The 16,765-nt window shown below is 38.3% G+C and overlaps 1 protein-coding gene across 1 annotated transcript in view; it reads left to right on the top strand.

Annotated features, from left to right (window-relative positions):
- Window positions 1–16,765, top strand: part of PIP5K1B (phosphatidylinositol-4-phosphate 5-kinase type 1 beta) — an 84,391-nt gene that overhangs the window by 19,210 nt on the left and 48,416 nt on the right. Inside the window, 3 exon segments of the mRNA XM_075526723.1 lie at window positions 836–966; window positions 11,086–11,203; window positions 15,286–15,438. Coding sequence (XP_075382838.1) covers window positions 836–966; window positions 11,086–11,203; window positions 15,286–15,438 — 402 coding nt within the window.

Genomic DNA, 16,765 nt, shown 5'->3' with positions numbered 1-16,765 from the left:
AAGGGCATCACCAGCAGAGATAAAGAAGTGATTATCCCACTTTACTCAGTGCTTGTTGGGCCACACCTGGAATACTGTGTTCAGTTTTGGTCCCTGCTGTACAAAAAAGATGCGGACAGGCTGGAGAGGGTCCAGAGAAGGGCCACAAAGATGATCAAAGGACTGGGAAGCCTGCCGTATGAGGAAAGGCTGAGAGAACTGTGTTTGTTCAGCCTTGAGAAAAGAAGGCTTCAGGGAGACCTTATCACCATGTTCCAGTATTTAAAGGGTGGCTACAAAGAAGACGGAGAGTCCCTTTTTACAAGGAGTCACATGGAAAAGATGAAGGGTAAGGGGTACAAGTTACTCCTGGGGAGATTCCGATTGGACACAAGAGGAAAATTTTTCACAATGAGAACAATCAGCCATTGGAATAATCTCCCCAGGGAAGTGGTGGATTCCCCAACATTGGACACTTTTAAGATTCGGCTGGACAGGGTGCTGGGCCATCTTGTCTAGTCATGCTTTTGCCAAGAAAGGTTGGACCAGATGATCCTTGAGGTCCCTTCCAACCTGCTGTTCTATGATAAGTTATAACCCAATGTCTAAATTATTTGGGTAATTTAAAAAGTCTCACTGTGCAACCAAAGAATTTATTTTTGTAGCTTTTGCTACAACATAGTGTTTCTTTTAAATGTTTTAATTGAAAAGCAGTCATCTCTCTGAGGTCTAGGAGGTAAAGATGACATGGCGTTGTTATTATGAAAATTATTAAGAGTTTAGCATATAATGTTACTGATAAAGAACAGAAATTATTTTTAGCAAACTCATGCTTGAATTCTTACTTTCTATGCAGACTGCATCCTCAGCTATTAAAGGTGCTATCCAGCTGGGAATCGGATACACAGTAGGAAACCTTACATCAAAACCAGACAGGGATGTTCTTATGCAAGACTTCTATGTAGTGGAAAGTGTCTTCCTACCGAGGTAAGGACAAGCCTATTCAATTTTTTTCAATAGAATTTAACAGTGAAACTCTAACTACATATTTCCAGTTCTAACAAAATGGGGTTAGAATAAGTTTAATGTCTGAGAACTTGAAAATTTTCCTGTCTTCATGTTGTCATTGAAAATGAAGGTGGGGAGAAAACAGGGAAGATCACACTTCAACTGAAGATTTGAGACTTGTCAGTTCTAGAGAAGGAAAGTAATTGTGACACTTTCAATTAAAGGAGCTGTTAATTACAATTGGAAGTGATTTGTGGATCTATATGCAATTAAGTATTTTGTCCAATGTTCACATTTGTTTAGTTTCAGTTTAGTTTCTAAAAACTGAGAATAATACTTGCCATTTTGTTGAGGTGCTGTCAAAATTTATGAAAATTCAAGTCCTGCAGTGTTAAGAGTAACACAGGAATTTACATGACACTATAAAATTCTAACCAGGACTTTAGCCTGTGATGAGGCTCAGCTTTTACTAGCTGACTACAGGTTGTGCACCATACTGCTTTGCATTTGACCACCTCAGCTTGTATCACTGCCAAGTTGATGGCATAGAATTTGTAATAATACAGTTATGCTGATGAGAGAAATCAAGATCATACTCATTTTGGGGGTTCAGGAGCTGAAGTACAGTGCCATGTTACTTTTCCAAGTTACATTTGCTAGGAATAGACGAAGAAGTTTTAGGAAAAATGTATTTCAAAACCAGGATGACTTCCTCTGTTCAGTGTTGTCTGGGTTCTTAAAATTGCTAAGTACCAGTAGTGTCCACCATTTCCATAAGGACATGCAATGTATGCAGTATTCCCTAAATTTGGCAATGCTTTCTATGAGTTTTTCAACATTTCGTTCATGAGCAGTTTGAATACTACTTCATAAACTGTTTCTAATAATTTACAATCCTTAAAAATTACTGGTGTCACTAAAATGAAATTAAACTGACAATGGACAAAATAACTGCAGGCACTTTAAAGTTGATCTCTCCTCATGTAAATTGGCTTGATTCAACTCCTGTTTTCCTCAGAACTGAGATATCCTTTAAGGAGAAGAAAATTTATTTCTTATGTGAAATGAAGCTTTTACATTACATTCTTTAGTTCCTAGTAATTGAGGGTATTAATATCCTTGTTCTGCTGTTAACTGTAAGGTTTGTGCACAGTTTAGTACTCTTTCTCTTGTAGATTAGGTAAATATAGAGAAGTTAACTATGTGCATGTGTCTTCATACACTGTAATCACAAAATTTTGTTTGTTTAAAAAAAAATCCAAATTACAGCTGAGAAATTTGCATATCATGTAACAAAGTTTTTATTGGTCTCAAAAATGGATTGAAAGGGAGTGAGCCATCATATTTGTGAAATGTGTGACTGTGACAGCGACACAGACTTCTGTAGTTTGTTTGGCTGTGATAACCAGCTTTGTTGTTCATGGAAATTAAATGAAACGTACATGCTAAAACTGTTTTATTACATGGCACAGTTTTGGGGAAAAAAAAATCTAATCTCTACTTTTTTTAACATAGTTTTAAAGGAACACTTAAAATAAAATGGCTTGTAGTCCATAGCATGGTGTGTGTCGAAAAGAGATTTCCCTGTTTTGTGTTGGTTTTAAGGGAGAGCTGGAAGAGAATCCTTCTGGCTTAAAAAGAAAACAAATGGAGAAGGAATAGCCTGTTTGCACTAACATAAAATCTATTATAAAAGTTTTAGTAGCACCTTTCTGGACAGTTTCCTGTAAATAAGTAAATAAATCATATAAGGAAAATTAGACAAATGAAAGTAATGGCCAGAGCAGCATAGCTTTTTTTTCCACATAGCTATCTAGTAAGCAGGAGTATATAACAGTGAGTCATCTTGATTGTAACAAAGAGCCTCTCTATAAAGAGCATTTGCTGATAACATTCTCTGTGAAACTAAAAATTGGCTATTCATAGCAATCTCTTAAAACCATGACACTTGATTTATTATGCTAATACACAGAAATGTGAAATTTCAGGTCCTTCCTTTGTCTGAATGTAACATGCACAGAAATGTGTAATTTCAGGTCCTTCCTTTGTCTGAATGTAACATGCACATTCATTTATCTAAAATGGCTTCAATCCAAAGTGGTATTAGTTTGCATAAATTGTAATAATTTAGGAGTGCACATAACGATACAGGCTTCTTTTTTGCTGGTTGAGGGTGTTGGGACGTTGAGACTTTCATGATGGCATTATGAGGATCGCTCCTGAGTTGTATCTATAGGTAGCTTCGTTACCCTAGTTGGAGGTAAAAAGCTAAGGTTGCATGTTCTTTCTGGATAGGGCTGCGCTCCCAAGGTGCACCTCAGGTGTTCTTCACTTTTTCCTAGGATGGTACCTACATGTGAAGGCAGTATTGCTAAAAGTTATTACTTTAATGACTTTTTTTTTTCCCCTTTTGGATTGGTCTGGGTTGAAAACAATTAGTTGAAACTAGTTACAGCAGCAGGTCCAGTGGGCTGACCTCTACCTGGAAGCACCCTGGCGCAAGCCAGGGTTAAGTAAGCTTTTTGCCAAATGTCTGCAGCTGGAGGAGAACCTGACAGTGCAGCAAGCGTGGCGCTGAAAGCAGGCACTTACCAAGCAAGGAGCAGCATTTTGCCGCTTGCTTTGGGTACGCATAATTCAGCTGCAACTCCAAGCAGGCTATTAGCTGAACTTGCCTTTCATTGTGGCCGATTCACAGCAACCTGCGTCTTCGCAAGCTGTCCTGCTCTACCTTCTTCCCATGTTTTCCCTGCGCCCACCTCGCCTCATCCGGGTCTGGCAGCGAGGTGAGAGGACATTTGTTTTGCAGAATGGTAGGCACACCTGCTGCTCTGACAGCAACAGGAGCACCGTTGTGGTGGCAGTGATAAAATAGACCTGAGCTAACAGAAATGCAATGAAACAGTAGCCTCCACACCAGCGAGCAAAATAGTGTTATCTGTGCCTTTTTACTGTTAGGGGAAAACAGTCAACAGTTGTTTACTAATTCTATCAGTTCCAGAAGATAAATAGTCTCTGTGTATCTCAGCCCCTGACGTAAACCTCAGCACCGCCTGTACCTCAGCTTTGGTAACCATAGCAAAAACACTTCCAGCTGTGTTCAGGGTTCATGTAAGAGGGAGAAAAACGCCAGGGGAAAAAAGTGGTCAGTTCAGACCTGAACATAACTCCCCTGCTTACTGTGGAGGCTACTGGTGCAAATCAGGAATAACTCCATGGATTGCAGGTTATGCCTGGTCCAGAGTTACTTTGTAACTGGGTTAAATTGGTCAGATTTTAGCCCAGATTCATTTAGATATTTATTTCAGGAAGTGACTTTGAGTGAAGTACAGGTATCTCTCTACAGTGGGTAGATTTGCATTGCAAAGGTGCTTGCTTTCATTTGTACATTGTAGTGGTGGAGGGGGTGGAAAAGTGCCTTTGTCGCTTTCTGCTTCACATTGCGACATCCCCTTTGTCCTTTCTCTTCGGGCTGCCCAGGAATTTATAACATGTTGCTTTTGGGAACTCAGTGAGGTACTATTAGGAGCTATAAAGGAACTATTAAAGGAGTTCATTGAGAACCATCGTCCAGATTGAGTTTAAAGGGCACTATGCAAATGTGCTGTTTGGACTGAGAAACAAATGCAGTCTGCAGTGACCCAGTTGAATCTGAAGACACAGTGTCTGAAGTCTCCACCCACAGCTCCCTGAATAGGGTGAAACCAGAGGAGAAACTACTCCAGATAACTCTTCTGGCTTTGAAACACTGCTTTGGAAATCCAGCAACGGAGTTGCTTACCTGGTGCTGGTACTGCTGCAGCAGTGGCTGGAGGGTTCAGTGGGAAGGTTGTGCATCCTGCCTCTGCTCTCTGCCATCTGTCCTATGACTCAGCTGTGTGGGGCATATTCTCCCCTTCCTGTGTTACGCTCTGTGCCCCTGACTTCCTTGGTTGGAACCAGTTCATTTCTTGGTGGCACATTGTGTCTGCAAATCAGTCACTTGTGCAATGTGGCTACAGCAATGTTTTGACAGCTGTTTGATTCGAGTGTAGAGCTGGCTCCAAGTAACGTGGCCATGGTTAGAAAGACTCATTCCTGAGCTAATAAGCCTAGCTGTGTCAGGCAGTGGTGGCTCAAGCTGGTTGCTGGGCCATGGGGCCATGCAGCTGCCTGTGAGTTGGCAATGTGGGCAGTTTGCTAAGCTCTTCCAGCAGACTTGTAGTAAGTTGTGCTTGTCTACGGTGGTGCTTGACAGGCCGAACAGAAGCTGCTCCATTCTGTCAGCTAACTTTGGCTAGTCAGTCGTATGCAGCTTCAGAAATGCAGGGCATTTGGAGCAAGGCAGTACGTTTCAGGCTCCATCTCTTTTTGTTTTCTTAGATGGAGGCTGCTGCTAAGCACACCTGTGAGTTTGGCCTTTTTGCAGCAAGCTGTTAATCAGTCTTGTGCGCTTCCCTTGCTAATACGCTTTATTTTCAGAGTCTAGACCCTGCATATTGAGAACACTTGCTATAGTTTCTAATTTAACTAGTAAGTCTGTTAGATGCTGTTGACGTATATGCACCCTGCAGCTACAGTCATCTGTACAGCAAACTGGTTCAATTACAGATTGCTTTCTTGTGATGCTAATGAAAGACTATTCAGTGCTTTCTGCTGTTTAACGTCAAAAGCTTAACATTGTATTATGATATCATTAGGATGACAGCCCAAATAAGTAGTCAAAAGTACTAAGAAAAGTAAAACCTTGGACATATTTTAACCAGTCTGGGTTTGACCCTACATCTAAAACTGAAGTATACTGTTTTCGGGTATATTTTTGAGGAATGATTTAGAAAAATGAGGAAAACTGACAAGTGCCCTTGGAAATATCTTTCTACCAAACTTGTATCCTAGGTTACCTGGTGGGCTAAGTAGTGTCTCTGTAATTAAAGAAGTATAGAATGCTCTGCAGGCTTGGTGTGAATAGCACTCAAATATTCACAATAATGCTTAGTTGTTGTGTAACTTATGCCACTGTATTTGTTTTCAGTTGGGCAGTTTCACAAGACAGATAAGAAAGTGGCCTGAAGGCTTTGATAAAGCACTTCTGCTCTTCTTTGGTGCTTCCGTGGCAGAGATGCTCAGGATGACCCAAGTTCTGACAATTTTTATGGTTTGTGAGTAGAGTGATAGCACAGATAGGAGGAAGTCGTTTTTGTTTGCCAAACAAAGAATATTTGAAATGGGGATACTTTGGCAATAAAAGCAAAACCATGTTATTTATAAATTACTGGTCTTAGCTACTTCTGTTCATATCAAATTCTTGGTAAACCTGTGGTAACCTGGATACTTGTGTGGTTATATAGACAAACTATTTTTAAAGTGCTTTGAGATCCCTTGCTTTAATGGCATCTCCAGTTGGTTGTGAAATAGTCATATCATAATCATAAGAAAATGTGTGTGTATTCAGCTGTTACATAGATATGATTGCCTTGACTTGTTTTGAAGATATTTACTATTCACAGTTGTATTTTAAAGCTGCCTTGCAGGAGGCTGCTTAGGATAGCATATAGTAACCGAAAGTATAGGAGAGCATACAGTGAGAAACAAGGATACTATCACTGGAGTTTATCTCACAGTATGAAAAAACTAAACACACACCTATTTGTATAGGTCGCCGTAGTACATCCTTCCATCATGTGGGAAGTTGCTTTCCTGAAATGATATATAGGAAATGAATACTTCAGAGCACTACCTGATCTGTCAGTATGTACTTATTGGATATAGTTTGTAGAGTATAAACACATTTTGATGTATTGTGAAAGAGCAGCTTTATCTAAGAACAGTGAAACTGAGATTAGATACTGTTAATTTTTAATATTGGGAGCATTTAATTTTACATTTAATTGTAATTTAATTACATTAAATTGGGAACATTTAATTAAAATCAAAATGCTCTATTTTGATTTTAAGATTTAAAAAAGAGTTGCTTTCACATGAGAGAATTGAGGTGTTCCTTCTCTTTAGTCATTTTACATTACATACAAGAAGGGTATACATGGGCTCACGACTACAGCATGACTATTTCTTTTGTTAACAGCTACATCAGAGCCTATTAACATTGCTCTGCAATGAAAGCTTGATACCAAGAAATGCAGCTAGCTGCCTCTGCCCCTTCAGATAGGTGTGCTATCTCCTGAGTACGTCCTACCAGGGTGAGGCCATAGTAAAGAAAAGCTGCCAAGAAACATATCTGGGTGTCTTGTTTAGGAAAATTTTTGCAAGTCATGGGGTTAGCCATTAAAAATGTACTTACTTCTAGTTCATTTTTAGTTTGATATTGCACCACCTGCACTTTAAATCAACCCTCAGCATTTACTAAGAGACAAGTTAAGATGCACATACTGTTGTTTCTAGGTGTGCTTGATTTAAAAAAAAAAACACACATTTAAGTATTAAGGCAAACTCACACTGTAGGCTTAATCGCTCTTTTTTTTTTATTCTACCTACCATTCTTTTGCTTTTGTGTGGTCTTACAGCTAAGGTTATTAAAATACCTCCTCAGTTACAATTGCTTCCTAATCTTTCCAAGGCCTATATTGTTTGTTATAACTTGTATACAGAGACTTGAATTCCTCGAGATTGCCAGAATCAAAGCTGGTATTAAAAGCTTTTATTTTTCCTTTTCTTTTTTTTTCTGGTAGACCTGTGCCCTAAACTATCTGAGAGGAAAATTATATGATTACCTCCTTTTTTTTTTTTTACAGAGTACATTTCTATTATGTCCAAAGCTCCATTTTGCGGATTAAGTTTTTTGTCAACAGATCATGGGTATTTTTATTGTTCCACTTCAAAGACATAATTGTCACCATGAAACTCCTAGCCTGATTAAAAGTTGTTATATGTAGTGCTTTGCGCATATCCTTTAATCCAGCCAGAGTGAAACACACTTGTAAAATGCGCCAAGAAAATGTGGGGAGAAACCACAAAATACATTCTCTCAAGAACAGATAGAGTTGAAGGTGAATAATTTCATGTCTGAATAAGGTAGAGATGTATTTACATCGAGCGTTCTGTACAGTGGAAACTGTCCTTTCAGGTAAGAGCAAGGACATACTCAGCCACAAGGAATTTGAAGGTTTTACATTACTGTAGGGAATAACTGGAAGTAAGAGTGCTTTTTCTGTTAAAAGTAGCAACAAGAAAACCTTACAAACTTTCTTCCAGAGGGGTAACCGAGAAATCTTAAATTTGTGTCAAGCTCACTTCTTGCATGACAGAAGAGCTTACTGTTGGGATCCAGTAAACTATTCTATTAGGCAATGAAGCTGAACCTAATTAATATATTTAACAGAAATGGTAGGCTATGATAAAAAGCTCTGCAGACCTTTAGTAAAAGCGATTATTTTTAAGATGATTTTACAAAGACTAAGGAAACTTGTCTGCATAGGGAAATTGACTATCATATCTGTAATAAACTCATGTGCTCTGAATACCTGGAATTGCCCTCTGTGTAGATGCTGTTCCAAAATAATTGCTCTGTTTTGCAATTATTCTGGAATAAATCTCCACTTACTATGCATTACTGTCCACCTGCAGACCCAGTATTGGTCATTTTACTCCATATGCACTTTATGAAGTGGCTTGGGCCATGGTGGTGTTATAGCAAACCTACTATGTTCATTTCAGCCTGGTGAAGTTCCAATAACAGTACGTTCTGTTGTAGTAGCGACATGTAATCTGTTTATTGCCCTGCTTTCACAAAAGAAACTTTTGAGTTATGGCTGCAGGAAGCAGATTTATAAAGGTATTTATGTTCTGAAAGGTGGGGCTTTTTTTATAAAGTTTGGATGATTAGTCTTCCCTGACAATGATGTTATGCTTCAGCAGAGAACACTCTGTTCTGTTCTTGCCTGCATCTTCCAACAATTAAATGCACTTACAAATATGCCCCCAGGTTCCCAGTGTAGCTATATATTACCCCTGCGGCATCTTCATATTGCAAAAAATTCAATGGGATGCATCCAGCTATATAAAACTTAATGTCAGGCAAGACTGGCAGTGTTCTGAGCAGCTGAAAGACCTCATAAGAAAAAGTATTAGCCAATCTTAACTGTAAAGAAAAACTACCATCTTCAGCCTAGTATCCTATTGATTTCCATTTTTTACTATATAATGGAACAATAAAATACATGTGCATTTGATTTTAATACCTTGGAGTTGTGATATGGTAGACTGTAAAGTGATCAGACAAGTTCATTAGGACTAGGCAGCCTTCACTAGTTGTTAACTGTATGCTTTAGCAGTCCAAGAAGCAGCAGTTCTAATGTCTTTGTATGTATCCTTGGTCATCCACAACCATCTTTTTATTTGTGATTTCCAGACAGAAATCAGGTTGGTTTTTTCCCCCCTTTTTTCTCCTATTCAAGTATCTAAAGTATATGCATTTCTGGAGCCTGAGAAAGCTTGTTCTCCAGCTCACACTGTTTAATTAGCAGCAGTTCAGTTCTGTTGGGTTTAGGTGGTATGCATGCAGGGGCAACTAGGTGGGTTGGGTAGACTTCTGTCATCAAATTGTTATTAATGGAAGGTGACAAGTTCATATGACAAGCATTAATTGTACAGGATCAAAGCTCTTAAACATTTTCATGGTATTTAATTTAGTCTTTGCAGGAATGTTGCTTGGAGTTTATTCATTTTCATATCTGTGAATTCCTAGCTTTTTCTTTTTTTTTTTTTTTGTGTACTTTGGATATTCTTACTGCCCAGCGTAGAGGTACATGCTGCATTTCTGAGTAATTTAGTTAGGGTAAATGAGTAAAGAAGTGCTGGAAGAGCTGATTTCAGCCACTGTGTCAAGTCTTGAATTTTGTACGCATCTATTTATCAAACCATTCAGATACTGACCAAACTGTGGTGAAGCTGTTCTTGTTTGTGTTGAAATCATAGTGTAGAACTTTACTCTTCTGCTTAAAAGCCTACTTTTAGTTTCCATCATAAATGAATCCACAGGCAGTTTTTATATTATTTTTTTTTTCTTCTGGCAGCATTTTGCTGCTGACCTTTTCCTTTAGTTGAAATCATGTAGTATTCATCTCAAGACTCATACAACTGCAGCCTAAAAATACCATGAGATGGTAAACAGAAAACAAGGAAAAGAGCTAAGGAGGCTACAGTGATTTTTTTTTTTTTTTTTTTCCACACCACCACCATCTCCCCCCCACCCCCTTTAAGAAAGACTGTCTTCCAGGCTGGTCACCCCAGTAGTCTTTGTCTGTGCCACTTCTAGTTTGAATCTGTATCTTGCATATAACTGCATACCATTTTCCAGAATTCCCCAAAAGGTCTGTACCCTGTGTTCCTATCTAACCAACTGAGCATGTAAGCTAGTGCTGGTTTAGATTGAGGTGGGATAAAATATGTGACATGACAGGCAGACAAACAGAAAACCACTTTAAGGTCAGGAAAGCCAGAGTGGCTTCCCAATTCTGGACTGTACTAGCAAGAAAGAAGGAGATACCATAATTGCAGGTGGCCTGCAGAAGAGACTAATGGTGAGGATGCCATTTCATAAATAAGGCTGAGCCAATCAGTGTTTGCTGGCACCAAAAAACATACGTAGTCCTGCTTCCTTCCCACTGCTCTGGCGCACAGTTCTGCCCTCCGTGTTGTGCTGTCCTTAGTATCCGTCTGACTCCCCTGCAACCCAATTCAGGTCACCAAGGTAGCGTGAAGTTGTTTTGCTGCGTTGACTTCCAAACTTTTTGCAGGAGCTTTCATGAGGTGGGGTGACCCATCCTGCATCAGTAAGCCATTAGACTGGCTTACCTTGGAGGAGTATCAGAAGTGGTAGGATTAGTTCAAACCTGATCTTTACACAGATGGATATGAGTGGTGAAAATAGTAATTTCCTTTAAGGTGGGAGAAAGGAATTTGCTGGCAGTATTCTGTCTCTCACAGACATTTCTACTACACTGATTAATGGTGATAGGGAGGTTTATTTGTATTTGTGACTCTTGTCTCAGAAGGCCAATGGTTGCGTTAGGCAGCTTTACAGTAAAACTAGCTGCAAGATGGAAGTAACTAAAAATTGCTAAGTAATAATTGGGTTTGGTTTATTTTTGTTTTTGTTTTCAGTGAAGGGAGCAATCTCACCCCTGCTCATCATTACCCTGACTTCAGATTTAAGACGTATGCACCTCTTGCCTTCCGCTATTTCAGAGAACTTTTTGGTATCAAGCCTGATGATTACTTGGTAAGAGCTTGCAGTTTTCCTTTGAGTTACAAATGATTATAAAGTATACTAGTTTCATAGTGACAGAAGAGGATGCTTTAATGGTGCCCAAGTGGGTAGTCAATTTTGAACGTGGTTTATAACTAGTGAATATTTCTAGTGTTTTACGAAAATTTTAATTCTTCATCTTTGAGATGATTCCTAGAAAAACCTGCCTTGTTAATTGACTAGAGTAACTTGAGTATTACTGCTCGTTCAGGTCATTGTTTCTAGAGAAGTTATAATCAGTACTTGTGTGACTCCTACCAATTCAGTTCTAATAAAGTGTTCTTGTGTTATTTGCGTTATTTATTCACTTCATTAAAGAAGTCTTTGTCTGCACATGTTCCTATCTAGCCTTGAGAAAAGTGGGTGGCAGGCTAAAAAAGAAGCATTTTAGAGTATCTCCTTTGTTCTCTGTATTTTGTCGTTTGAAGACTTACTCCTCAGTATTCAACTGTTTACGTGAGAAAAAAAGTGATGCATTTGCTGCTGTCATAAAAGCAGCTTTACTTGGCAGAACCACTTTGTGCACTGCCAGGGACGAGGATCCACTATTTTACGTCTGTAGTTCTGCTTTTGGAAGGGTAGTGTGAAAGCAAAGACCTGGATTGTTTTCTAGATACTTGCCTCATGGCCAGTTTGTCTCATGCCAGGCCACCCAACAAATCAGAGTCCCACTACAAATTAGCAATTTTGTACATCAGAGTTTTAGTGTTACCTTATTTTGAATGAGTTTTTAGATCCTTTTGTTCCATTATTAACTGTTTCTTTAAAACCAAAAGAATTTGAACACCTTGAATGAATAAAAAAGAAAAATTGATTAAATAATGCTGAAACATTACTTAATGTATTACTTCACTGACTTCTGTGGTGTTCAAGCCTGTTATCAGGGTTTTTTTCCTTCTTGGACACTGAGCCTATAAGCAAAACTTAGCTGGTTTTGCTTTTATTTGGGTTGAATGTGGGTGTCTGACTTTAATTCTTCAGTACTGTCTATGGATTTTGTATTACTAGCCCTCATGACAATAGTTATATATAAAACCAGATCATTCCTGTGAGTTAGAGATGTTAGTAGCAGGAAGGTGCAGTTGGATTGGAGTTTTATAAAGGTGTCATTATGTACTATGTTGTTTATCTATCTCCTTTTATGGACCTGGCAAAAGACGGAGTATTTGGGCTATGTTGCTAGCTGCTAAAAAGACTGTGCTTCCTAGAGTAAAGCCATTGTCACCTGCAACTTCTAATCCATCTAAGGAAGCATTGGCAGTAGCATAAATTAAAGATTATAGAAAGACTGCTTGCTGTTAATAAGAGATTTGTGACACTCAGCTTAGCTACAAAATGACTAATCCCTGGGGGAAATTCCCAGTATAGGCAACTTTTTGCAGATTCTTTTTGCTCCTGATAGAGCAAAAGACACTAGTGATATGTTTCCAAGGAAAAGGGGCAACTAGAAAAGCTAGTTTCAAGATTAAGTACACCTTCTTTTCTTGAAAATACAAAAGCAGATTTCCTTCAACAAACAGGTGTTTCTGTGAAATATAGTTGGAATTTCAGTCTGTGTTGTTTTAACTGATGCATGCTTCTGTTAGGGTTATACTTGCTCTGCAAGCATGTTAGAATCAATTTCTGTTGTTTCTGATTCTAAATGGGCATCACTTTACAATCAGAGCAGGTTGCAGTCCCTTGCAGTGCAGAGGCAGATGTGATCAGAGGGGTACTATGATCATAAAACAAAACTATTTTTAGTTTGGGACCCTTTTCCCAATTGTTATGACCAAAATATCCAGTTAAGAATTTGCTACCCATAGCATGTGTCAGGGTTCTGGCTGAACAGGTCCTGTTGTTTCTGTGAAATCTGGATCTGTCATGTAGTGACCATAATTCCAATTCAGTATCTGAAACATTTCACTGTAACAATATGACAACTGATTGTCCAGCTATGGTTGAAGGGGAAAGGTAAGTAAAGTAAAAGGAGAAATTACAGTAAGCATATGTGAGTTTACACTGTTAATTTGCAATGACAAAGCCCAAAGATTTACCGTTTCACCTTTTCCAATGAGTTTGAGCAATAATGCACTGTAGGAGTCAGACTGGATAGCAAAGGTAAATACATTTGAACAGCTGGTAGAATTAAATTGTCACTGGAAACCTCATGGAGTACTAGCATTTTGCAGGGAAACTTCTTGATCATAAAGTACTTAATCCCCAGGGGCTTGGGGAGTTTCTTACTTTTCAGGTTTGATTTGGCTTTCCTAGGTGTCCAGTCAAAGTTATCTGGGCTCTTTGTGTAGCAGCACTTGGTGGGTAGACTTTTATTTTACAGAAATGAACTCAACTGTAAAATGACCAACGCACAGTGGAGGTTAATAACTTGTGCTTATGCTATACTGCTTTATTGAGCTTTAATGTTTAGGGTAATTGGTTTCAAATGCTTATGACAATGACAATTACTCAGGAAGCTTTATGTATTTTGGCAAGAAAAACACAGGGGTTGCAATACAACTGCTGATTTGCTCTGAAGGTCTGTAGTGTTACAGACCAGTATTGCTGTTCTATCCGTAGACACTTGCAACTATAGGATTAATAAGAAGGGTCTCTCATATTAATTGGAACTGAGTGAACTGGAGAAGCAGGGAGAGAAACAGACGACATTTTTATAGCATGCAAAAGTCTCTTAAAAATTGCAAGCATGGGAAAAGCCTCAGCTGGAGCCAGGATAAGAAAATGCATTAAGGCAGTGGTTTGAGTCCATAGAAAGCGTCCTTCTTTAGTTCAAGTGCTCACAAAAAACCATATTTATTAGATTTTCTTGTATCAATTTTCTTTGCTATCACCACCTGCTGAAATCAATGGCAAGACTCCAGTTGAATTTAATGAAAGCTGTTTTCAGCAAAAAACCTGTTTTTTCTTGTGGAATTGCTCAAGTCATCTCAGGCAATGACCCAATAAACCAGATATTTGTTACTGAAAAGTCATTCCTTTTGTTCTGAGAAGACCAGAAGACATACTGCACTGCTAAGAATAATTCCCTGGTGCTTACACTACTCACAGTTCACGTCCTGTGTAATTTTGTTTCTTTCAGAGACTGAAGCCTTTAAAAATTGGATTGTACAGTAAATCTCCAAGGTGTAAAATTGATGATATATAACAAAGGAAAAGAGTGTGTGAATGAAAGTTTAATTGTATTGTATTTTAAACAAGCTCTCAAGTTTAATATAAACAGATTTTTCTGTTTTTTTGAGCTTAATGTCTCCTCTCCATCTAGTTTGAATGAAGCATGAAGTGTGAATGGAGATTTAATAAATGCACATTAGCTTCTGTGTGAGATCTGCTTCTACTGCTAAGGAATACTCCTTGGTGTCTTTTTCCTCCTTAATGTGATTGTAATTATTACTGTCTCCCTGTGGAAGAGAAAGCTTTTCTAAGCATCCAAAATAATGGTCCTCCAAAATCCAATTTTTCCTACTTACTGGTATTCAGTTTTTCTGTTTCAAGCAGTTTTCAATAAGAAAACTACATTAGCAGCTATACTGAGATTATTATTCTAATGGTTTCAATCCCAATTTCACAGAAGAGGGCTTGCCTGTAGTGAGAAACCTCTACTCCCAGCGTGTTTGTCTAACATCTTCCTGTACCTGTTTCATAAATGGCTGTGAAAAGCGAACAGTTGCAATGAAAATGTCATCTTAAGGCTTCTGACTCAAGAATTTTCAATGCTGCCGGTGTGGGGATGGCCTCTGTCCACCTCAACCACTTGCTTCACTCCAGGGAAAGTTCAGCTGGTGCAGTGGGACATGAAGAGGGACCATACACTCAGCTGCCGACTGCTCTTCTATGGTTGTGCAGCGTGTCCTGGGCAGAGTGGAGTGTAACAACTGCCCTGCCAAATCTCAGCCAAATTACTGTGGCCCAGCTTTCTGTACAGTAGTAGAGTTGCTGCAGCTGAAGCCCAAAGAATAAGCTCCGTGACTCTCCTGTGCCTATTTGAACCTGCAGTTCTTTGTATTAAACTTGTAACACATGCATTGGCAGTGAAAAACAATTTTTGTCTCTTCCAGTTCTCAATCTGCAGTGAGCCTTTAATTGAATTATCCAACCCAGGCGCCAGTGGGTCACTATTTTTTGTAACTAGTGATGACGAGTTCATCATCAAAACAGTTCAACACAAAGAGGCTGAGTTTCTTCAGAAGCTCTTGCCGGGTTATTATATGGTAAGTAACTGAAGACTGTATTTTACCTGCATTTTTCCTGTTTCATGTCACACTACTGAAGATTCAGATTCATTTGTTGTCTTTTAATCTTTCATTGGCTTTATCTGTATTGTTCATAATATTTTTGACTTTTTTTACCTGTCTTTCAAATTTGTACCCCACACACCCATCAGAAAAAGTAGATATAAATCAAGAATATATTTAAGATAATTGTTGTTCCTTTAGCATTCAAGATGAAGCTGAATGTCATCTTCTGATTTGATACCAAACTTTGCTTCTAATAAGCTAGTAACAAAAAAAGGTTTCTAAATCTCTAATTCAACTTTTTTTCTCCGTTTTGTGTTTGTCTACCCTCTGCATTTCACTCAGTGGACAAATAAACTAGACCGGTCAGTTTCACTTTTATTTCTTGACTACTTCTAATTTCCATTTCTCATGTATTAAAACAATGATGTAAAAAATATTTTTATCCATATAATTTGTTCAAAACTTAATTTTTAAATGGACCTTTTGAGGGCTAATGCTAAGTTGATTGTGTTGTTTTATGTGTGTCAGTCAACAGAAAGGGAAACCATTGATCCAAAGTAAGTAGAACTTAATTCTCCTTTTTTTTTTAAAAAAAAAAAAAAAAAACAAAACAAAAAAAACAAAAGCCACTCATACATATGAACAGAGATTCTTCTGGGTGGTATGGAGGACTTTGGAGTATTAGGCCTGTGACCGACTTCCTTGTCTTTCTTTGCTTTCTTAAGTAAACACTTGAAAAGTTACTCTCTCACTTGTACTAAAAATGAGGAATATTGTCATTATTACACTAAAGTAACATGGATTTGCGGTTTGTTTAAAAAAATATGCACTGACAGCATCAAAAAGAGCAATGGTGGCAGGTACTTTTTTTGTTGTTGTTTCCAGTGATAATCAGCTCAGCGTAAGTTTGAGTTATTACAAGTAAATATAAGGCCACTTTACTTTGTTTCTGGGAACTTTATTCTCATTGCTACCATATGCAAGGGTTTCCAAAGTGTAAAACTTTAATCACTGTGATTATTTCCTATGAAAGTACTTTCTTCCCATAGTTGTATGTTGTGACTTAGTAATCATGGAAGACTTGAAGTAGGTTTTCCCCTTCTTGCTTTTTCATGCCAAAAACTGAGAGTAGTTGTATTCAGAAGGAGAATTTTTGGTCTTACCTCTCTTATCCTCTCCTAGTTAATTTTTTTGCCTGTTGTGGAATTTGGATTATTTCACACGTTTCTGTTCTGATGGTCAGTCATGGTTCTGTTATGACCTTACACTCCTGTGGAGATGACTTGGTCATTTGGCACTA

The sequence above is a fragment of the Mycteria americana genome, chromosome Z, assembly GCF_035582795.1.
Source record: "Mycteria americana isolate JAX WOST 10 ecotype Jacksonville Zoo and Gardens chromosome Z, USCA_MyAme_1.0, whole genome shotgun sequence".
Lineage (NCBI taxonomy): Eukaryota > Metazoa > Chordata > Aves > Ciconiiformes > Ciconiidae > Mycteria > Mycteria americana.
The sequence above is the reverse complement of the archived record's forward strand: the minus strand, read 5'-3'. Positions and strand labels throughout refer to the sequence as shown.